This window comes from Muntiacus reevesi, chromosome 2 (assembly GCF_963930625.1).
Source record: "Muntiacus reevesi chromosome 2, mMunRee1.1, whole genome shotgun sequence".
NCBI lineage: Eukaryota > Metazoa > Chordata > Mammalia > Artiodactyla > Cervidae > Muntiacus > Muntiacus reevesi.
The window spans coordinates 37,413,317-37,436,957 of NC_089250.1; the positions used below are offsets into that span (position 1 = coordinate 37,413,317).

Sequence of the window (23,641 nt, forward strand, 5' to 3'; positions counted from 1 at the left end):
AAGGTAGTTGTCCAAGGTCTGAGAGCACCGGGGGATGAGCGGGTAGTAAATTTAATTTCTTCAACATGAGGAGCCAAATCTGGATCTGTTGTATAAATGTCCACTTAAAATAGCTAAGAAAATAGCCAGGGAAAGAGCTAACAGCTAACTCTGAATACTTTGCTGACATATGCTTTTTATATTAATCTACACAGTAACTGTCCATTTTAGGCAACCGTGGTGGAAAAGGAAGGAAAGTGTTTTCTGGAGCTTGCTGACTGAGGACAAAGCCTCCTTCTTTAGACAACCTCTCACTGACTCACCTGGATTCATTCTGTGTACTTACTCCCAACGTGGCCCCTCAAGGTCCTTACCTCTTTTTTTAAAAATTAATTTAATTGGAGGCTAATTACTTTACAATAGTGTAAATGATAGTGGTTTTTGCCATACATTGACATGGATCAGCCATGGGTGTACATGTGTCTCCCATCCTAAACCAACCTCCCACCTCTCACCCTGGGGAGCTGAGCACAGCGCAAGTCATGGGAATGGTGGTGGGTTCTCCTAGGACAGGTGATCAAATCAACAGTTGACCCGGCTTCACCCTCTGGGACCTTTCCTTGAGGGGAAGCCATCGGCCGCCTGCCTTGTGGGGAGGCCACTAGAGCAGCCCGGGAGGCGGCGGCCGGGGGGCGGTTGGGTGGCGGTGTGGGTAGGTGGGTGTGTGTGCATGGCCACCAGCGGCGTCCCCTGCCCCGCCCCGCCTCCTCCTCTCACAGGGGTTGGTCCCCAGTGAACACCCACCCTCTTCTGCCCCAAAGTGTCTCTAGAAGGCCCTGCCCTGAACAGGCTCCCCTGTGAGGGGCTCCGGCTCTCCTGAAAAATGTGAGGGGGGGGTAGACAGGTCGGGGGTTCACTTGACTCCCCTGTCCCCTGTGCCCTTTATGTGGCCACTGGGCCTCTGACCTGGGAGCCAGGGTCGCCGCCGTCCAAGCCCACAACCCCACCGGGGCTCCTGTCTGACCCTGCACCCGTCGCCCTGCGGACAGGCATTCACCCTGGGAAAGGAAGTGCAGGCGGCGATGCCAGCAGCCACCCTGACAGGGTCTATCACTTATGGTCATGAATTAACTATTCTAATGAATATCCCATTTTCAGAGTTTAACAGAAACAATTTTGAGACTCCGTGATGGCAACATCAGCATGTTAGCATGAAGATTGAGATGATGATCTAAAAAAAAAAATGAATCAAAGTTTCACATTCCTGTAACTGGTTTATTTGAAGCTTACCTGTCAACCAGAGAACAAGCCATAACAATACGAATATTGATGAGTTCAGCTTCATAGGGAAAGATTCTAATAAGCTCAATTTTTATGCACTAATTTGGAACCAATTTACTAGATATATTAAGCAAATAACATGCAGAGCAGTATGTGGTTTCCCACTATTTGTCTTAGAAGAGGGGACAGAATATAGGTGTGTTACTTTCACTTACATTTACGTGTACTCTACAAAACACATACACATACACATACGACATACACTTGCTTATATAATCCTACGCTACTTCTGGAAACACACAACTGACACGGAGGTCACTGGTGGTCTGAGGAGGAATGTGAGTGGTCGTGGGGTGGGGATGGGAGGGAGACTCTTCACTACATGAGATCTTACACTTCTTTGCTTAGAACCATATACAATTATTGGAAAAGACTGGGAAAGATTGAAGGCAAAAGGAGAAGGGGGTGGCAGAGGATGAGGTGGGAAGATAGCATCACCGACTCAAGGGACGTGAATTTGAGTAAACTCCAGGATAGAGTGAAGGACGGAGGAACCTGGCATGCTACAGTCCACTGGGTCACAAAGAGTTGGACATGACTTAAAGACTGAACAACAACAGTATGCAATTACTGTCTACTGAGAAATAAATTAAGATTCAAGAGCAAATTCGAAGACAAGCAGCAACACACCACTAGTGTACACTACGTTCATCAGGATCCAGGGCGTTTGGGGAAATACTCAGGGAGTGTGGGCATGGGTGGCTTACACTGTCACATAATTTTTTAAAATCTTATGAGTGGCTCTCAAGCTCAATTTCCAAATCTCTATTATGCATTTGGAAGGAAGTGAACACAGCACAGCCGGAGCTGGGTGACTTCTCTGAATGATGCCTGTGGGGCCCTTGGGCTTAGCGTTCATCTAGGCCAAGCTTAGCAGCAAAGAGTGAGGTGACAGACTCGTCCCCAGTTTCCAGGGCCAGGTCGTACGCCGTCTGGCCTCTCGCGTTCTTCTTCTGGACGCTGGCGTTGCATCTGCGAAGGAAAATGGGGGTGAGCTGATGGATTCCGGTCCCTGAGCATCAGGGCCTGACTCCTCCCTGCTGCTGGGGCTCCTGGGCCCCCGTCCCAAACTTCCCGCAAGAGGCCACCATGACCCAGCCCTCAAAGGCAGCTCTACCCTGAGCCCTTCTGACGAACTCTGCGATCTCACACGTCCAATGCCAGTCCCAACAAAGGGTTCCCATAGCCTCCACAACCCACAACCAGGTGGATTTAAGGGGGGCAGCATTTTCATTGTGCTTTGAAAAGCTCTCAGTGCCTTGGGAGCCGTGGTGGGATGGTGGCCCCCATTCACTGGGTCAGCTGTTTGGGTGCCAGGACCCCCTGAAATCCTCACAGACCAACAAGGGGATCACTGTGGCAGTTGGAGTGTCCCCCAGAGGCCAAGGAACATACCCCAGTAAGGCAGCGATGCACTCCCTTCCTGCCCGGCCAAGCAGAGTTGCTTCATGAAGAGCTGTATTTTGGAGCCTGTTTGGGTGGGAAAAAATCCCTGACTAAATCCTTGGTTAGCATCCTCGAGAGACTGGAGAGGGAGCAGGGGCCTTGGGGGCCTTGGTTTCACCCATGACCTACTTAACTAACCCAGGAAAATCTATTGACTCATCCCTTTCTGCTCCTTTCTTTGGAAGATTAGCAGGGTAAGCTTTGATATCAGAGAGAAAGTTTTAAAGTGAGAAATCCCACAAGGATCTGGTTTATAGTCAATTTATACTAATAAACACTATGTTAGTGTATTTCCTGCAAGAGTTTGTGGAATGTGTGGGACATGGTTTCACTCTTGGCTTGAATCCTGGCGACTGTCCATATGACAATAACGTTTCAGGGCTGAGGCTCCTGTTCTTGTGTGGGGACAATGACCTTAGCTTCAGTGAGTGTGGCTTGTGTGATATGAACCTGAGAGGTCAGATAGCATATTTTGCTATGTGCCAGACTCTCTCTCCACGTTGCCTTGTCAGCTTGGCCCAGTGAGGGAGCAGTGGATGCCACAGTGGAGGAAGGGGTGGTACCTGCATTCCAGAACTCACGAAATGCTCCTGATCAGAGGTGGCAGGAGTGATGGAAGGTGGGAGTCATGGCTGGAGACAGAAATGAGATGAGCAGCTGAAGGTCTGCATTCTCCTGGCCCCTGGTCCTTCCCTCGACACCACCACCCCGTCCCCTGCACATGCAGATGTATCTGCAGCCATAAACTTATCCCAGTGGAGAAAAAGTTTGGTGGCCTCTTTTGTGAAGATGATACATGGAGCCTCTGGTGAGAACCAGGTCAACAACTCCCATGCCCAGAGGGAAGCCTTCCACTGTCTGAGCGTCCTAGTCTGAGAGCAGCTTCACAGACTCGCCAAGCCCCCTCATTTGATAAGCTCCTGCTATATACACAGAATTCCCACCCACCTAGCCCATTTCCCAGTTGCAAACCTGAATGGATGATAAACGATGGTGCACATCTGAGAAAAACTGGCAGCATCAAAGAGAAAAAAAACCAAGACACAGAAACATAAGAAATTTAAAATGACTGAAGACAAAAACAGAGGCTGTGAAGAAGAAGCAATCAGAACCAAAAGGCTCTCTTAGAAAGTATACTTCCAGATGTTCAAGCTGGATTTAGAAAAGGTAGAGGAACCAGAAATCAAATTGCCAACACCCGCTGGATCATTGAAAAAGCAAGAGAATTCCAGAAAAACATCTACTTCTGCTTTATTGACTATGCCAAAGCCTCTGACTGTGTGGATCACCACAAACTGTGGAAAATTCTTAAAGAGATGGGAATACCAGACCACCTTACCTGCCTCCTGAGAAATCTGTATGCAGGTCTAGAAGAAAAGGTAAGTTTTCATTCCAATCCCAAAGAAAGGCAATGCCAAAGAATGTTCAAACAATCACACAATTGCTCTCAACTCACACGCTAGCAGAGTAATGCTCAAAATTCTCCAAGCCAGGCTTCAACAGTATGTAAACTGTGAACTTCCAGATGTTCAAACTGGATTTAGAAAAGGCAGAGGAACCACAGATCAAATTGCCAACACCCACTGGATCACAGAAAAAGCGAGAGAGTTCCAGAAAAACATCTGCTTCTGCTCTATTGACTAGGCCAAAGCCTTTGACTGTGTGGATCACAACAAGCTGTGGAAAATTCTTAAAGAGATGGGAATACCAGACCACCTTACCTGCCTCCTGAGAAATCTGTATGCAGGTCAAGACGCAACAGTTAGAACTGGAAATGGAACAGCTGCTGCTGCGGCTAAGTCACTTTAGTCGTGTCCGACTCTGTGCAACCCCATAGATGGCAGCCCACCAGGCTCCCCCATCCCTGGGATTCTCCAGGCAAGAACACTGGAGTGGGTTGCCATTTCCTTCTCCAATGCATGAAAGTGAAAAGTGAAAGTGAAGTTGCTGAGTTGTGTCTGACTCTTAGCAACCCCATGGACTGCAGCCCACTAGGCTCCTCCATCCATGGGATTTTCCAGGCAAGAGTACTGGAGTGGGTTGCCATTGCCTTCTCCAATGCATGAAAGTGAAAAGTGAAAGTGAAGTTGCTGAGTTGTGTCTGACTCTTAGCAACCCCATGGACTGCAGCCCACTAGGCTCCTCCATCCATGGGATTTTCCAGGCAAGAGTACTGGAGTGGGTTGCCATTACCTTCTCCTGGAACAACAGACTGGTCCCAAATAGGGAAAGGAGTACGTCAGGGTTGTATACTGTCACCCTGCTTATTTAACTTATATGCAGAGTATATCATGCAAAATGCTGGGCTGGATGAAGCACAAGCTGGAATCAAGATTGCTGGGAGAAATATCAATAACCTCAGATGTGCAGATGACACCACCCTTATGGCAGAAAGCAAAGAACTAAAGAATCTCCTGATGAAAGAGGAGAGTGAAAATGTTAAAAAGTGAAAATATTAAAACTCAACATTCAGAAAACTAAGATCATGGCATCCAGTCCCACCACTTCATGGCAAATAGATGGAAAACAATGGAAACAGTGACAGACTTTATTTGCTTGGGCTCCAAAATCACTGCAGACAGTGACTGCAGCCATGAAATTAAAAGACACTTGCTCCTTGGAAGAAAAGCTACGACCAACCTAGACAGCATGTTAAAAAGCAGAGACATTACTTTGCCAACAAAGGTTCATCTAGTCAAAGTAATGGTTTTTCCAGTAGTCATGTATGGATGTTAAGAGTTGGACCATAAAGAAAGCTGACCGCCAAAGAATTAATTCTTTTGACCTACGGTATTGGAGAAGACTCTTGAGAGCCCCTTGGACTGCATGGAGAGCCAACCAATCAATCCTAAGGGAAATCAGTCCTGAATATTCATTGGAAGGACTGATGCTGAAGCTGAAACTCCAATACTTTGGCCACCTGATGCGAAGAACTGACTCATTAGAAAAGACTGTGATGCTGGGAAAGATTGAAGGCAGGAGAAGGGGACGACAGAGGATGAGATAATTGGATGACATCACTGACTGGATGGACATGAGTTTGAGCAAGCTCCAGGAGTTGGTGACGGACCGGGAAGCCTGGCATGCTGCAGTCCATGGGGTCACAAAGAGTTGAACACAACTGAGCGACTGAACTGAACTGAACTGAGAAAGTAAAAAAGCTGACTGTTGAAATAAAGAGTAGTTAGCAAGAGAGCCAAGAAAACCTCTTAAAACAGAGAGAAAAAGGGAGATGAAAAATATGGAGAAAGAAATTTAAAAAGACAGATAGAGGGGGTCAATTCAAGAGGCCCACCATCTAACTCATAAGAATTTTAGAAAGAGAGAATAGAAAAAATAGAAGAAACTTCCCCTGAAAAGACACATGACTTTTCAGACTGAAAGGGTCACCTGGATGAATGAAAAAACAGTACATCAAAAAAATACCCATGTGAAATCTCAGAACATCAGTGATAAATGCTTCCAGGAAGAACAAACAGGTCACAAATAAGAATTTTCTGTAGCATTTGCATGGGCTATGCCGGATGCTAGAAATCATCCGAACAAGGCTTACTAAGACTTGAGGAAAATCATTTTGAACACAGAAATTAATATCAAGATTATTAGTCAAGAGTGAAGACAAAAGAAAGTCATTCTTGACATTCAAGCACTCAAAAGTTTTTTCTACATACCCTTTCTGAAGAGGTTACCTAAACCCACACTCCAGCCTGAAAAGGGTCAAAACCAAGAAAGAGGAAAGAGTGAACAATTTCAGGGGAATTCCAGTGAAAAGAAATGCCACGATGACCACCGTGCAGCAAGGCCAGAGAGCTGTCAGGCAAAATCTGACTAGTAAGTATACTTCAAGAAGAAAGCCTCTAAGAGAAAAAGCACTGAAAAAATAAGGAACCAGATAAGATTACAGATGTGGTGAATGTGTGTTCTCTTTCAAACCAGAAAAAAACAAAGGCAGTCAGAAAGTCCAGGGGAATCAAAGATACACAAAACATGTATAAGTTAGTCATGGATTGTGAAAAAAAAAAAAAAAAAAACGAAATGTGGCCTGATTTTGAATAATTTATGGTGTGTAAGGAGAATCCATTTGACATTTCTGGTAAGATAATTTTACTTTCACTGGCTTAAGTGTTGTTCTTTTCTTGAACCAACAAACAATAAAATGTAATCAGAATATAGCAATGAATGATATTTATGTAGCTATTATAATGCAATTAACTCTTCATACTTTTCAACCATTGGAATCAACCTATGGATGAAGAATGGATGTCTTAATTATGTTAACACAAGTAAACACAACTGTGATTAGTGTTGTAAAAAGTAAGCATTGACTAACAGAAGTTGTGAGATGGAAGGGGAAGGAAAGACAGAAGTGAAGGTACAGAGCACTAATACATACTTGTACACACTTCTCAGTACACACAGGTCAGTCAAGCGATATCATTCAAAGATGATAATCAATGTAGAGGAGTTCAGGACTATCATTGTTATTTTCACAGTAATTAATAAAGAACCAAAAACAGTAACAGAATGATCAAAACGTGATGGTGGGGTCAGCAAGTGTAATTACCATTTATCACAGCAGGAATCAACAGATGCTATCTGAGCATGCTAGATCAGGAATGACCCATTTAAGTGTACTGTTTTAGTGACAGAGATATAGCTGACTCCCTGGAGAACTTTAAAATATTTGCACTAGTTGTCCTTGAAGACAGAACTGCGGATGAAGAGGTGAAGGTAGCGGAGACCTGCCAAGCTCTTTCACAGGATGTGGTTTTCTTCAATCATGTCCACATCTTATTCTGAGACAACTGAAAAGTTACTTGGTGTGTATGGATTGTTTTCAGCCATCATACACAGTTTAAGAAATCTTTCTGCCAGCCCAGTCATAAATAAGACAATGTCACTAGAAATGGGGTCCAGAATGACCCAGGTCCAGAAATGATGAAAATGGTAAAGAAACCTCCCGTGCCACTCTGTACCTGAAGCAAGCCTGTCCCAGACTAACTGGGAGCTTCTGCTCTGGTCCTGGGGGATGGTGGGGGCCTCTCCTGACCACACCATGCTCACCTCTCTTACCTGGCTTTATTTTCCTTGCAGCACTTAGCATTCTCTGAAATGACTCGTTCATCTGCTTACTTGTTTATTGTCTGTCTCCTCCACTACACTCTGAGCTCCATGAGGGAGGGGTCTGTCTCCATCAATGCTGTGTGTCCACTGCCTAGAATGCTGACCAGCACACAGTAGGTGCCCAGAAACCACTAGTGAAATGAATACACCAATGAAGAGAATGAACAGACAGACAAACTTGGGGAAGGAGTGTTGCCTCCTAGACTGAGACCCACATGACTTGCAAGAATTGCAGGTACACATGTCTATGAACTTCTGCCTCCAACGGTGGGTGCAGGGAAGCCCCTGCCTGATTTTGGCTCCAGAGTCAGAACTGCCCAGGTGGTAAGACTTTCCATTTTCCAGAAGGTGAGAAACTTAGAACTTTCAACTGGCTTTTGCTGCAGCAGAACCCTCAGCACCAAGCCACCCCAGTGGTTCCAGGTCTCATCTAGGTTTAGATGTTAGCATTCACGTATGTTCCGCCAGCTTACCTGGCCAAGGACCCTGGTCCTGAGTAAATCTGGGTGGCGTGATTGGCTAGTTCCTCCTCCTCTTTCTCCAGAGGCAGGAAGTGAGAATGGCTGTGTGCCTTACACACGAATTCCCATGGCTTTCCAAAGATCTGCCTTTGGTTTGAGGCATACAGTTTCTCCTGGCAACTAAGATTTGGGGATCAGCCTTCATATTGCTGTTGGTGGTGGTGGTGATATTATTATTCGTTTGAGCAGATAACATCACTGACCTGTGAGGCATGGGGAAAATCCCATGTCCAATAGCACTGTGAGGCCATCTCCTTACCGAGGGCCACGCTGGGCCATCTCTTAACATCTTGGTGTTTGTAAGAATGGTGGCTACTCAGATGGTGGCACCTGGACCACTGGCCTCTCCTCAGAGCTTGTTAGAGATGCAGGATCTCAGCCCCGGCCACACCCAGATCTACCGAATGTGCATTTTAACAAGGTCCTCGGATGATTCACATACATGTTACAGTATGAGAAACACTTATGAAGCTCATCTGCTTAGAGCTTGGGGCATTAAAAAAATATACATGCCCTTTCCTTAACGTGAAAATGTGGAGATGGGAGGGCTTGGCGACATCTCTTAGCAGAAACAGAAGAATTCAGAACTTAAACTCAGTCCTAACACCTTTCTGGGCTATTCTCCCTGGCCCCTCTCATCCCCATCTTATGCACTGTCCATCATTGAGCAGTTGACACTTTCCACTCAAATCCTTACCCACCTTTTCATTACCATGGCATCATGACTGCTGCCATTAGAGTCCAATCGTTAGGCTCCTCATGGGCACCTCAAAACACTCATTTCATCCTCCACTAACTCTATGACGTGAGCACAATCACCCCCATTTGACAGATGAAAAGAATATGCTCATTTTCTCCACATTTTGCTCTCTCCTGCCTCCAAACTGTTACATCACCACAGAAGGCTACCTCTTCCTCTTCCCCTCACTGTTAGCAAAATTCCCAGGGGTCACCTTCAAAGTTTACGTTTCTCATGAGCTCTTTCAGATCACATCCCCTGGGCTCTAAGACACTTGAATTATTTGTTTACTCCACACACGTGTGGGTGCCTCCTGGTGCCCTTAAAGGTGCCACGGCCACCAGGTCACATGTGACACAGTGCTTGTTCCTCTCTCGGGGAGCTGAGACCACCCAGTTACAAATTCAGGGTGAGGGGTGTACAGCATGCTGAGAGCCTGACCATGGAGGTCTCGGTCACACCAGCATCCTCCTTGTCCTTCACCCTTCCCGCCTCCCTGGTGGTAGAAGGCTTACCCGTCACTTCACACCCTTGGGTTCTGGGGGGTTCATCATGCACTTCCCATTTGAACTTATTTAGTCACAGGATCACAGCATCTCCTAAGTAGACTCCTGACCTCCTGTCTTCAGAGCTCTCCCCAGACTGAGAGCAGAGGGTGTTCAGTTTATTGAATGAAGGTGTTGTGGGGCTGAGGGGGGCCGGGTTGCTGATGGCTACATTTTCCAGGTTAGTAACTGATATTTCCCACGTAACCACAGTCCATTTGGGGAAATGATAAATCTTCATTGTATACCCTGCTCCTCAGACAAACTGACTCCAACACAGCGAGAGCATGAGATGGAACACACCCTCGTGTTCGAACATCAAGCTGTGAGTTTGTTCCTCCGAGTAGCTAGTCGTCGTCATATCAGACCTTCCAGAACACGGTTTTGCAGAGCAAGCACACCGTGGTACTCTGTGAATTTGTATCATAAAGACACTTTTCTACCAATGCACGGCAACGCAAACTGTTTACCCTGATCTAGGTATCTCAGTGAATCAAGGCACACTCTCTGTGCATAAATCCTGAATTATCTAACAATACATCTCCACAGTGAACGTCTTGGTACACTGATAGCTGCATTTGCCTCACCTGCCTCCGGGGGCAGAGCTCAGAGGAGTGAAGTTTGAAACTGTTCACAGTTTGAAACTGTGAAGAAGCCCAGCTCCCGCCCAGAAGCAAACCACGTTTCCATGTCCCTCTCCTCGTAAGGCCTTGCATTTGTGCTTCTAAAGTTTGCTGGCAAGAGGTATCAGCTTTGGTGACAGATGTGTATTACTCCTTGGCCATCCACTTTCTGTCCAGGAGATGGTGAAGGACAGGGAAGTCTGGCGTGCTGCAGTCCATGGGGTCACAAAAAGTCGGACATGACTGAGCGACTGAACAACAAGATCCCCTTTCTGCTGAGTATGAGTTTATTCTGGTAAGAAAGACACAAACTGGGGAGCCAGAAATCCTAGGGAGGGGCTTTCTACTGCCTGCCAGGCTGCTTGACAGAGGTTACTTCTGTAGAGACCACCTGGGCGACCTCTCTCCATCAGCTCAACCAGCTCGGGGTGGGAAAGAGCATGTGAGTCCTTGTTTGTAAAGGGCCTCTTCTAAAAGAAAGTCAGATCTCCAAGGGGCTTGTGCCTAAAGATCTCAGTGCAGCCTTGAGCTCATGTCTGGGCTCAGGCCCAAACACTTCGAACCAGTAAATACTAGCCAGTCTTAGCAGAATTGGCTCTTGGTGGAAAGATCTGTTTTCCAAACCCCATCCTACAAGACCCATAAACTGTTAAACAGTAACCCAGACAACGCAGGGGGAAGTGAAAAAGGGCTGTTACATACACTCAGCCAGACCATACAGCCGCGAGCTAGACTTAGTAGAAATGCAAGGAGATCACCCATGGGTAAGACGTCAGTTTACAGAATGACAATAAAGCAAGAATGGGAACTGAGGACACCAAAGAGAAAAAGGTCCTCTGATCCATGTCCAGATTAGTTTTATGCTCTTAGTTGGACTCTTCATAAAGCCAGGACTCATTGCACTTAAGCACTGATTCAAAACATGCTTGAGAGATTTTTGTAAATCTTTCAAACCACAAACATTATTCTTAGATGCAATTTAAAAATCCTTGTCTTGGACTGCTGTGGTGGTACAGTGGATAAGAATCTGCCTGCCCATGTAGGGGACACAGGCTGGATCCCTGGTCCAGGAAGATCCCACATGCCATGGGGCAACTAAGCCGGTGTGCCACAGCTACTGAGCATCCGTGCCCAGAGCCCGTGCTCCTCAACAAGAGGGCCACCACGTGAGGAGCCCACGCACCGCAACGAAGAGTAACTCCCACTCGCCACAACCAGAGAAAGCCCGCACAGCAACAAAGACTCACTGCAACCCCCCAAAAAAGTCCTTGTCGGAATTATACAAATATAAAGTACACCTTAACACAAAACAAGGTGGCATTACTTCTATTAATAATGATAATGTAAGTATAGGTAAATGAAGAAACTTACAAGGTATGACGCATGAGAGCAGTAAGAAAACCTGAGAAAGTAAATTCCAGGCATCAAATACATTCACCCACATCCCAAACATTCTGCTATAAAGTGAAACTAAAAAGGGGTCCTGTCTACTGACATGGGGTCCTTACTGGGCAGAAACCTTTGAAAACATACATAGAAAAATTGAGGGATTTTGAATAAAAAGGCTAGAGGACATTTTGAAAGAGAGGAAGACAGAAGTGAAGCCACTGAATTTTCATCCCCTGTGCTCCTTACCATCCTCAGAGGCACAATTCATAGAGGGAGCCCACCTGGTCTCAGCAATAGCGAGGGAGGCTGAGTGGCTGACCTGCGATCAGGGCAGTGGGATGTGAGCCATTAACAGCGAGACCCTGGACTCAAAACACCATCCACCCCAGTTTCCAAAGTGATTCGCAAGAGAACAACAGAGTCACCAGGCCGGGTGGCTCGAGAGGCAGGTAAGTAACCATCCCACATCTCTGGGTGTCTCTCTGTCCTGTTTCTTGGCTGGGGACACCGAGGCACCAGGAGATGAGGTGGTCAACTCAGCTTCCTTCCAGTGCTGTTAGTATCCGGAGATGCCAGGACAAGGTTTTCTTTCTGCAGTAACTTCATGAGTACATTTCCATGGGGAACACTCACCATTTCAGATCATGACGAAAACATGGCTTGGCACCCAAGGACTAAGGATTTGCGGCCCCACAGATATAACTAAATTCATGAGCTAACAAACTAGATCATCATTTATAAAAGCCACTAAAAGATGATCCAATGATCGGTTTAAAAACCTTTGTTTTACCCAGATTTGGAAAACAGACAACAGTCAAGTCTCTCAGGCCACAGTGGGTTGAAATGGTCCTTAAGTGATTGAGGTTGAATGGGGTGGGCGTGTAGACGTACAGTGGAGCCCCGCCAGCCCGTGGCTGGCTGCGACCTCACCCAGCACTCTCCCCTCCTCGCGTCTCACTTACGGGCCCCACTGCTGGTCCACGTCTGCTCCTCTCTGCACGAGAACCGGGATGGCTTCGTGGTGTTGGTTCATGGCCGCCAGGCTCAGGACGGGCCGGTCTTGGTTGTCACTGCAGTTGGGGTCAGCTCCCTGCCACATGGGGAAAGGGACAAACTCGCACAAGAGCCTGCGTGCCGTGGCACCCGCCTGCCCTCCTAGGAGCAAGTCCCTGACAGAAGCAAACTGCTTAGCTCAGTAGAGAGAAGCAGGCAGCCCAGGACCAGTTCTGAAGACAGAGCTGCCGCGTCACATGGGTGATGGACTCGAGTTTCTGTCCTTCCCACCCCCACCCCCACCCAGCAGGAGGCGCCCCCAGAGAGACCACTCTGCTTTTTCAGGACACAGGAAGCTCGCACAGGGTCACAGACCACGGGTTCTGTCCCCGAGCCTGCAAGTTATTGGGGTTCCTGTGCACTTTTCAGCCTTTTTTTTTTTTTTTTGCTATAAAAATTAGCAACAGGTAACAGTGTGAAGTGGTTTTTTTTTAATGTGGATCTTTTTTTTAAAGACTTTATTGAATTCATTACAATATTGCTTCTGTTTTATGTTTTGGATTTTCGGTCACAAGGCATGTAGGATCTTAGCTCCCCCACCAGGGATGGAATCTGCACCCCCTGCATTGGAAGGAGAAGTCTTAACCACTGGACCACTGGGGAAGTCCCTACTGTGCAGATTTTGACTAGCCGCTGGGCCCGCTGCCTGGACAATTTCTGATTAATCAGCTCTGTGAGTGTGCCCGAGATGGGGCAGAAAGCCGGCTGTCCTCACCTCATCCAGCAGCTGCTCCATCACAGATGCTCTTCCCTCCCCTGCGGGTCCAACCTCCTTCAGCAGAAGCCTGTCTTCAGGCTGCAGGAACAGAGAAGTTGGTCATTTGTGCGGCCGCAGAGTATTTTCACTGGCAAGTCCCACTGGCCCAGCTCAACCCTCAGGTCAAATGTCTCCTCTCTGGGTTACGTTCGGTCCCAGAGACAGGTGAGCGTGAGCATGTGTGCACGCATGTGTGTGTGTGATGCATATGTGTAGAGGTGTGTATGTGTGTGCGTGCGTATGCAGGCGTGTGTGTGTGGTGTCTATGTGGTGTGTAGGAGGTGTGCATGTGTGGTATGTGTGATCCTCAACGGCCAGCAGCACAAGTAAACACATCTAAAGTAAGCCTGGCAGGTCTCTAACATCTTGCCTGAGGGAAGGACTCCACACAGACACTCTTTTGTGCTACTAAGGACAGGGATGCAATGAGAAACCTCACAAAAGACTCCAGAAACCCCACACTAGTTTTATTATCAGTGTTTCTAAGAAAAGCAACCAGGTGAACCCTGAAATTGACTCTGTATGTGGTGTCTGTTGCTCAGTTGGGTCTGACTCTTTGCTACTCCATGGACTGTAGCGCACACCAGGCTCCTCTGTCCTTGGGATTTCCCCAGGCAAGAATACTGGAGTGGGTTGCCATTTCCTTCTCCAGGGGATCTCCCTGGGATTGAACCCGGGTCTCCTATATTGCAGGCAGATTCTTTACCATGCAAGCTTATGCTTTATAACGTGTTTGAAATCAGCCTGAATCTGAGCACCTGCCTGCGGAGAATGCCTGCTGCGGCTGGGTGCTGGTGTGTGAGCTGCAGAGGTCCGGGCCTTGGTGTGACTGAGGATGAAGGAAGAACCGACACTGTCCGTATCCACCTACATCTTGGGCGGGGCCCGTGGCTCTGGGCTCGTGGCTAAGCACCTCTGTTCCCCTTGCCACAGCCAAAGACGTCCAGCCAAAGGGCAGGATGGTGGGTGAGCAAGGGCACCCATGTCTCTTTCTGTCTCCAAAGCTCTCCTTAAAACTATTCAGGGCCCATATTTGTAAAAAACTATACTTGAACAGCTGTGGGAAATCTGGAAAGGGTACCATCCGTGGATCAGAAATGGTGAGGAATTCCAGAGGTAGAAAATAGATGGAACCAGATGGATCAGGAATCGAAGCCAAGAAGAAAAGCAAGTGTGGACCCCAGAAGTGTAAGAGGGTTCTCCCCAGGGAGCCCAGAGAGAGGGCGGGCATTGGGTGTGGCTGAATCCACAGCGCATTATTAAAGGGCCTTAGTGTGAATGCGGGGATGGCTAGCGCCCCCCTCTCTCCAGAGCAGAAGGGTATAGCAGGGTGGAGGTTTCTGCTGCTGCTTAAACCTGATGTTTTCCAGACGATTCATGATTTGCCTAACAGAGGCTTCTACTGGGAACATGGGGCCCAAGAAAGTGAAGAGCAGAGCCTAGGCCTCTATGATGGACACAGGAAGGGGTTGGAGGGCCAGGAAGGAATTGGAAACACCACAGCACTCACACCACCACACTGTCCACCAGGTGAGAAGCCTTCCCACGCCAGCCACTTCAGGAACCCTCTGCCAACAGGGACCTCAGGCCCACACCTAGTCAGGCACCCAGGCTGGGCTCCTGTGCTGATCAAACCAGCCCTTCATTTGTCAACATGACCTGACAACCAAGAGTCAGCACATGTTTAAGACAAACCAAAAAAAAAAAAAAAAGAAAGATGAGCAGATGGAATTGACCCTAGAGAAAAAGCAGAGGTGGTTCAGGAGACTGGGGAGAACTGTAAAATAATTTCAGTGAATAATCTTGAGAGATTTTAAAGGGTTTTACCCCCATAAGGTAGAAACACAGTATTAAAAAAAAGCAAATAGAAAATGAAAAAGTATTCTTTCATTAAAAAAAAATCTCAAAATGGGGTGGGAGGTGGGTGGGAGGTGACATGTGTATACCTATGGCTGATTCATGTTGATGTACGGCAGAAACCACCACAACACTGGAAAGCAACTATCCTCCAATTAAAAATAAATAAATCTGTAAAAATCTCAAAATGAAACACTGGATGCACAGGCTGAAGCATCAAGGAGCATCACGTACCGAAAGCTGCTGCTTCTTCTCTTGAAAGGGTTTGGTCTTGAAATTCTTGGTCCTGGTGACTTTCTCCTCGGTGTCAGGAGCGCCCTGGCTGTAGTCACTCACTGGAATGACAGGAGTCCAGGACCGAGTGTCGCCCCCTGCCACCCCCCTCGTGTAAGATCCACTCTCCCTCCCCGTGTGCCCCCTTGGAAGTCAGGAGGAGGAAAGGCTTTTATAGAAATTTCTATTTGATGAAACCTGGCGGAAAGGACTCTTGGGGCCAGCCCTCTCATTCCAGAACTAGAGGATGGATGAGAAGGAGGGTAAAAAAAGAAGCTACAGTTTTCAGGCCTCAAACAGTACCCCCTGCCCCAATCTATCTGCAAAGGTCTCACACTTGAATTCCAGGAGGCCAGAGGAGGTAACAGGGCCTGAAGTAACACGTGAAAGTGATAGGTGTGGCTGGCCAGCAAATGGTAAGCACTTCTCTGCAGTCCTTGCTGAGTCACTGTGTTGTTTTTGGTCCACTGTCCTTTTTTATTTTTATTAAATTTTTTTTTTTTTTTGATGGGCACCATTTTAAAAGTCTTTGTTGAATTTGTTACAACACTGTGGCCTCTGTTCTATGCTTTGGTTTTCTGGCTTTGAGGCACATAGAATCTTAGCTTCTTGACCAAGGATCGAACCCATACCCCCTGCACTGGAAGAAGAAGTCTTAACCACTGGGACCACCAGGGAAGTCTCCTGGTTTTTCTTTTTTCAATTATTATTTTTCTTCCAGCTTGGTTGAGATGTAATTAACATACAGCACAGCTTAACTTTCAGGTGTGCAGCATGATGACTTAGGCCACAAAACAGCGATCACAAGAAGCTTGGTGAACAGCGTTATCTCGTACAGAAACAAAACTAAAGAGGCAGGAAAAAATATTGTTCCTCGTGATGAGAACTCATAGGATTTGTTCTCTTAACAATGTCCATATATAACGGGTCAATGTTTTAAAGTTCCCGGAAAGGGGACAACTCACCCAAGTTGGATCCGCTGCCGAATAGCCCGTTCCCACTCTCAGTGATGCTGCTCAGGAAGTGGTCGCTGAAATTCATCGCCTTGTTCAGGTAAAAGTTCTGGCCAATGAAAAAATTCATGCATCGTGAACAACGCCACGTCCTGGCAGAAAGAATGGTCTCCCTGCTCACCTGCCCCTGTCTCTCTGTTAATGATGGACGGTCAAGCCCTGAAGCCTGGCCATCCTTCTGGACAGCTCCCTGACCTCACCGTGATGCTTTGTCCATTCTGCCTCTTAAATGACGCCTCGGTCTGGCCCCTCCTCTCTCACCAGGAACATGGCAACAGCCTCCAAACGGGTTCCTGCCAGCCCACCTTCCCGCAGCTGCCCCAGCCCCTCTACACAACATGTATGTAACTGTGCCCTCCCAAGACTTGGCTGCAGAGTTTGAATCCTGGTGCTGTCACTTACTACCTTAGGAACCTTGAGCCTCAGTTTCCTCATCTGTAAAGTGGAAATATTATGACCAGAAGGTAAAATGAGGTTACATGGCTGTCTATAAAATGAGGATGGGTGGGACAAAGGCCAGACCTGGAATTCCGATCCACCTGGACCATTGCACAGCGTGGCATCCTGCCCACCCCACCATGGGGCCACCCACTACTTCCTGAGCACAGAACGCACAGGCTAAGAAGAAATATACTGTGAACCTGGGGATACTTCTCCCACTTCTGCATGATGGACAACACATTGTAGGTGCTCTTGGTGGCTGCCCAGTTCCCCTAAACCCGTCAGTTACCATCCCAGCTGCTACGCTGGCTGCTAACAACTCACGGCTGACCCCTGTCCCCAACTGCCATCAGTAGGTGGATGCTGACTTGCCCTAGTGGTTATGCCTCTCCCCCTACCTCAACTGGGGACAAAGGTGGTATGATTCACACGCCAGAGCTCCTGGTGGATCAGCTAGAGCCCTTGTCATTCAGCCTCCCACCATCCCCCCCCAACCCTATCTCCTGCAACCCTCAGATCCATTCTCCTGAATCACCTCCCCTCCTAAGTTCTGCTGCAGCCACACAACAGAAATCACAGCATTGAGCGCTTTCCTTGGTTTCAGAGCACATTCACATGCATTTTCCCATGGGATCCCACTTCCAGTCTCCCTGTAACTTAGGCATGCCCTAGGCATCCATCCTGCCAGGTCATGGCCATGGGCAAGTTCCCCCTTCTTTTCCTTGCCTTCTTCACTCATCTTCTCAATCCATTCATTGCTCTTTTTGTATACTGTGACTTCTTATCAAATGAAACTAAAGCTACCGAATCCATCAATTAGTGTTGTTCACACACAGGCTCTGTGACAATGCTCCAGTTACCACATAAGAGGGCAGGTCAAGGGATATATGGTCACAAAGTTTGGCTTATTTGTATAGGCAAAGAGGTCAAAATACATATAGCAAACACTTGTGTCAGCCTTTCACTTAGACTTCAGTGAGTGTAAGTAACTGGAGAACTAAAGGACCAATAGAATGATAATTCCTGTTCTCATAACATCTTTATGTGCCTGAAAGCTGGCTTCTCTGAGGTTTAACTCAGTTACTTACCTAATTCTCTGAAATTGCTAGCCTACAGTTATTGGAAACTCTTCCTTTCTGTGGATTATGTAGAAGCAGTTCAATAAACTATAAGCTACCCTTTTCTAGGTCAGTCAGTTCTCAAATGAATAACTTTTGACAGTTTTACTCACCTTGTTTGAGACTTGAATATAATTCAGCCTGATGCTGACTTCATAGCCATCCTCATGAACAGTAGCAGAGATGAGCTTGTAAAAAAAGTAAGAGAAAGAATTCACAACCAGGAGTGTGGGGCTCAAGGCCCTGAGGCACAGCCAAGAAACTCTGAGATGCCAAACTGTACATGTAATCAAGTATTTCACTAACGCAAAAGAAGGCAGGAAAAGAGAAACAAAAAACCAGATGAAACAGAACACAAAAAGCAAATGGCAGACACAAATGCATACTTATCTATAATTCCATTAATCATAAATGAACTAAATACTCCAATCAAAGAGTCAGGACTGCCAGATTGGGTTAAGAAAGCAAGACTCAAATTTATACTCTCTGCAGGAGATATACTTTAATTAAGTCACATGGCTGCAAGTCATCAATTAGGAAAAGGTAACCTGGGCTGGGGGTGGGGTAGGTCCTTGGCAATCAAGGACCAGATATTCAGTTGAGCAACTGTCTCTGTAAGTGCCAAAAGGAATTTAGATCAATGGGGCTCAGCAAATGCTTTAAGGATCAGACACGGAATATTTTAGGTTTTGTGGGCCATATGGTCCTTGCCGTTGTAGTACAAAAGCAGCTACAGGCAGTAAGTAAATGAATGAGTGCAGCTGTGATCCAATAAAACTTAATTTACAAAACTGGTAACAGGCCAGATTCACCCCACAGGTCATAGCCTGCAGACCCCTAGACTGGGCCAAAGAATTAACAAACCACCAGAATGGATTATAAAAATAAATTTAGCAATACTTGACAATGACACAGTTTCAATGTTGGCCTAGCCTGGTGGCAGAGGAGTGGGTGGGCTAACTTTAAAGGTTCTTCTGACCTCATGACAGAGGAAAAGTTCTTCTCACAGATGTGTCTTAATAATAGCAGTGCCCTTGAGATCTGATAGACCTGCTTCAAATCCTGATCCCGTGAGACCCAGAGTATAGTCCTGGGAAGGTTACCAAAGCTTCCTGAGCCAGTTTTCCTGGATGTCAAATAAAGTTTGTTCTGATTATCTATTGCAGCATAAAAAATCCCAAATTTAGTGGCATTCAGTAACCACCATTATGTTCATGGATTCCAAAGGACATGGCATGGACAGCTTGTCTTGCTCCATGCCTGAGGCCTTGGCTGGAAGGACTCAAGTGGCAAGAGGTGGCTCCATGCTCGGGGGCTCGGATGACCAGGGTCTCGTCAGTCATCTGCCTGGCTCCATGCGAGGCAGGACCACGCGAGGACTCGCTTCAGCTGGGGCTGCAGACGGAGGCCCTGTGTGCGGCCACTTGGCATGGCTTGGGCTTCTCACAGTGGGGTGGCCAGGCTCCATGAGAGAGTGCTGGTGGTGAGCATGCCAAGCAGGGGAAGGCTTGCATGACCACACCTCCGGAGGCCCAGGCATCACTTCCGCCACAGTCTGTTAGTCAGACAATCACAAGCCCACCCAGATTCGAGGTGAGGGGACGCAGACTCCATCCTCTGAAGGGCATGTTTTCAAAACTGCCACAAGGTGAGGCTACCCACTGTAGGTCTATGGAGAGGACTAGAGATGGAGGACCTGATGCAGGTACTGTCTGCAAATTACCTGGTAACTCTTATGGCCTTAGTGAAAAGGGGTGGGGTTTAGTGCCAATGTGGCTATACTACACTAATCTTTCATTATAGTCTAACTCTCCATTCCCTCCTCTAGGGGATCTTCCCGACCCAGGGATCGAACCTGGCTCTCCTGCACTGTGGGCAGACTCTTTACCATCTGAGCTACGAGGGGAGTCCCACACACAACCCTACCTAACCCTAACCCAGTTAGGTACAATGGTTCTGACTCAGAATCCCACAGCCTGGGGCATCTAGAAGCACGAGATGTTCACAATGGACCGTCTTGAGTCAGGTGCCCAGAACCCTGGGACAAGACTCGGATGGCAAGTGATTGAAGAAGCCAGAGCTGTGAGGAGGACAATGAGGAGGCGTGGAAAGCAGGAAAGGAGAAGGAAAAAGGGCAAGCCATGTGAAGCTTTAGGATAGTCAGTGGGGGCAACCTCAGGCCAATCTTGTGGGACGGTCGGTGTGGAAGTTCCACTCAGAGTTCACCCACCTTTCCCATCCTGGGTTCTGCAATCAAGGCTCGGAATTCGGGGTTGTTCTGAGCATAAGACCGGAGGTGAGCGGAGATGTGGTCCACCTGCTTTCTCCAGTATCCTGAGGAGGAGAGAAGACCGAGCACACGGATGATTCCTCCGAGGTGAAGGCAGAGAAGGACCAGCACGCCATGTATTCTCAGAGCTGGCTTCTCTTGGCCAAACTCTGTGATGGTTTTTACTTACTGAACCTTGACTATGTACTAGAATAAGTTCCATTTTTTTTTTGTTCCTGGTTAATTTTTTTTTTTTTTTTTGCACATGATGAATCATAGAATGGGCTTCCCTGGTGGCTTAGGTGGTAAAAGAATTTGCCTGCAATGGAGGAGAACTGGGTTTGATCCCTGGGTCGGGAAGATCCCCTGGAGAAGGGAATGGCTACCCACTCCAGTATTCTTGCTTGCAGAATCCCATGGATAGAGAAGCCTGGTGGGCTACAGTCCATGGGGTTGCAAAGAGTCAGACACAATAGGCAACTAAAAACAATCATAGAATACTACAGAATTCCAATGGAACATTTTGATTGCCATATCTGGGGTCTTTTTATTTTATTTATTTTATTTTTTTGGCTGTGCCGTGAGGCATGGGGAACCTTAGTTCCCCGACCAGGAATCAAACCTGTGGCCCCTGCATCAAGGGTGCGGAGTCTCAGCCACTGGACCACCAGGGAAATCCCAAGGGAGTCTTTTTCTTTTATTCTTTTAAAATTAAGCATATTGAGAAACAACTTATTATTAAAAATACACCTATTTTAAAGGTACAGTCTGAGTCTTGGCAAGTACATATGCTCCGTCGATATGCAGAATGTTTCTGAAAAGCTTCCTTTTGCCTCTTTCCAGTATGCACAGGATTTGCAATAATTCTAATTCATTGCCACCACTTAAGACTTGAGAGATTTCACATGTGTCTGTTCTCTCGTCCACAGGGGGGGTGACACATGGCAGCACTAGGCCTGCCCTTTTGTGTGGGCTCAGCTGCCTGGGCCCAAGGGGCAGCTGCCTGCCCTGGACGGGGCAGGGCCCTCCAGCTGGCCACAGCTCCCGCAGGAGGGGATGTTAAGGATAATAGTGAACGATGTGGTAGAAAGCAAGTAAGAGGAGCCTAGAGACAGGAGTTAAACCACAGGCTGGCCAGCTTACCAAAGAGAACCACAGAAATAAACAGTTAAGCAAGACAAGCTCTCCTGAAGTCTGAAAAATATCTGAAACACTGACCTCAAAAACTATCCTTAAAACTGACCTCAAAAACTAAAAAGAAAAAAAAAAAAAAAAACCTCACATTTAACTGGATCAATCTGCAGGGCAGTTTACACCCTTAGAGCACTGTGGAAAGTAATAAAGCAATCGGCCAGCAGTACGTGGAACTTAAAGGCTGGCGGTGGTCAGGGAAAGAGACCTCGCAAAGCCACACAACTCAAAGGTCCACTACTGATGGACAAACACAACAGAATATCACTCAGCTATAAAAAGAGGATGAATATTGAAACATGCTACATGGACAAACTTGGAAACATTATACTAATTGAAAGACTGATGCTGAAGCTATAATCCTGTGGCCACCTGATGCGAAGAGCCAACTCATTAGAAAAGACCCTGATGCTGGGAAAGATTGAAGGCAGGAGGAGAAGGGGGCGACAGAGGACGAGACAGTTGGATGGCATCACGGACTCAATGGACATGAGTTTGAGCAAGCTTGGGGAGATGGTGACGGACAGGGACGCCTGGCATGCTACCGTCCATGGGGTTGCAAAGAGTTGGACATGACTGAGCGACTGAACAACAAAGTGAAAGAAGCTGGTCACAAAAGGCATCATGTGCTTCCACTTACACATCCAGAATAAGCAAATCCATAAGGATAGAAATAGAAGAGTGGTGATTACACCCTTGGGAGGGCGGTGTAGAGAGTGGATTTACCTTTAAGGAGATGAAAATGTTCTGGAAAAGGAGAGGAAGAGTGGTGATGGTTGTACAATACTGCTCACGTACTAAAAACTACTGAATTATACCCTCTAAAATGGAGAAGACGGTGACATTCATGTCATGTGAACTTTACCACACTAAAAAAAAAAAAGAGCTGATGGCAGACAGCAACAGTGACGCAGACTATCAACATTTGTACATCAGTATCCAAAGTCTTACATGCTATTTCATTTACAAACTAGATAACAGGGTTAGGAGTCAAAACACGCTAAATGTTTAAGGAAGTGTTATCATTCATTCAGAGCAAAATTACTTGGAAACAGAAAAATAAAGGCACTTCCTGTATATAAAAAATGAACTGAAAGGAAGAAAAGGAAATTCTCTTTCACTGAGAGTGAGTGCGCTGCAGAGAAGTGTTTGTCTCACCTCTCCCCGGGCTGACGGCTGTGAGGAGAGGCTTGTGGTCACTCGTCTTCTCCTGCCTCTGCTTCTGGGAAGCCACCTCCAGCTCCTTTTTCGCCAGGAGGGTCCCCGACGGGTAGAACAGGCCGGTGGTCTGTGTGCCCACATCCCTCTTAGGCCCAGCGTCAGGCCTGGGCAGAGGAACGTTTAGGGGCTGCCAGACGGGTCGAGGCTACGTGAGCAAGACAGGAAACATTAAAAGAAATTATAACATAAATATTCATTTTCCATTTTACTCACAGAAAACAGTCCCAATCAGAAGCAAAAGTAACTCCAAAACACTACTTTGAACTTAAAAAAAAAATGTTTTCAGGTCTTGCTTTATCTTCCCTGCTTGTTTTTCCCAGTAATGCCCAGCCTGATCTGTGAAGCCAGCCCCACCTCCTGGCCACTGACTGTCCTACTGCCTGAGGCCTGGAAGAAATCCATCCTTTCAACTCTACAATCCAGTGGACCATCAACACTCAGCTGCAGTGCACCAGCATTTTCTCTGAGACACTCTCTGTCCTCTGGGCCTGGGGGACTGAGAGGACGACCATGTAATGCTGTATATGTTGCACACTGCACAAGAGCACTGCATCTAAATGGGTGATATTCACGTGGTGGATGCTATATGTTTGGATATTAGGACAATTTTTCTGGTAGATGGAAGAAAATGTCCAACAAAATTAGTAAATTACCATCAACTTCCAACAGATGGCAGCCAAGTGTCTTAAGGAAAAAACAATGTACCTCATTTGCACAAACATGCCACCTGGGTTATTGGCA

The 23,641-nt window shown here is 47.0% G+C and overlaps 1 protein-coding gene across 13 annotated transcripts in view; it reads right to left on the reverse strand.

Annotated features, from left to right (window-relative positions):
• Positions 1-1,246: 1,246 nt before the first annotated feature.
• Positions 1,247-23,641, reverse strand: part of DZANK1 (double zinc ribbon and ankyrin repeat domains 1) — a 50,016-nt gene continuing 27,621 nt past the window's right edge. For 6 of the 13 annotated variants that reach the window (XM_065921286.1, XM_065921289.1, XM_065921282.1 and 3 more), the window contains 10 exons: positions 22,838-23,045; positions 20,450-20,553; positions 18,333-18,407; positions 16,613-16,709; positions 15,609-15,709; positions 13,476-13,556; positions 12,670-12,797; positions 3,348-3,398; positions 2,716-2,790; positions 1,247-2,292 (listed from right to left, as the gene is read on the reverse strand). In XM_065921286.1, the coding sequence (XP_065777358.1) occupies positions 2,169-2,292; positions 2,716-2,790; positions 3,348-3,398; positions 12,670-12,797; positions 13,476-13,556; positions 15,609-15,709; positions 16,613-16,709; positions 18,333-18,407; positions 20,450-20,553; positions 22,838-23,045 (1,044 nt within the window). In that variant the 3' untranslated portion in view covers positions 1,247-2,168. The other 7 variants (XM_065921293.1, XM_065921287.1, XM_065921294.1 and 4 more) reach the window with 5 other exon arrangements.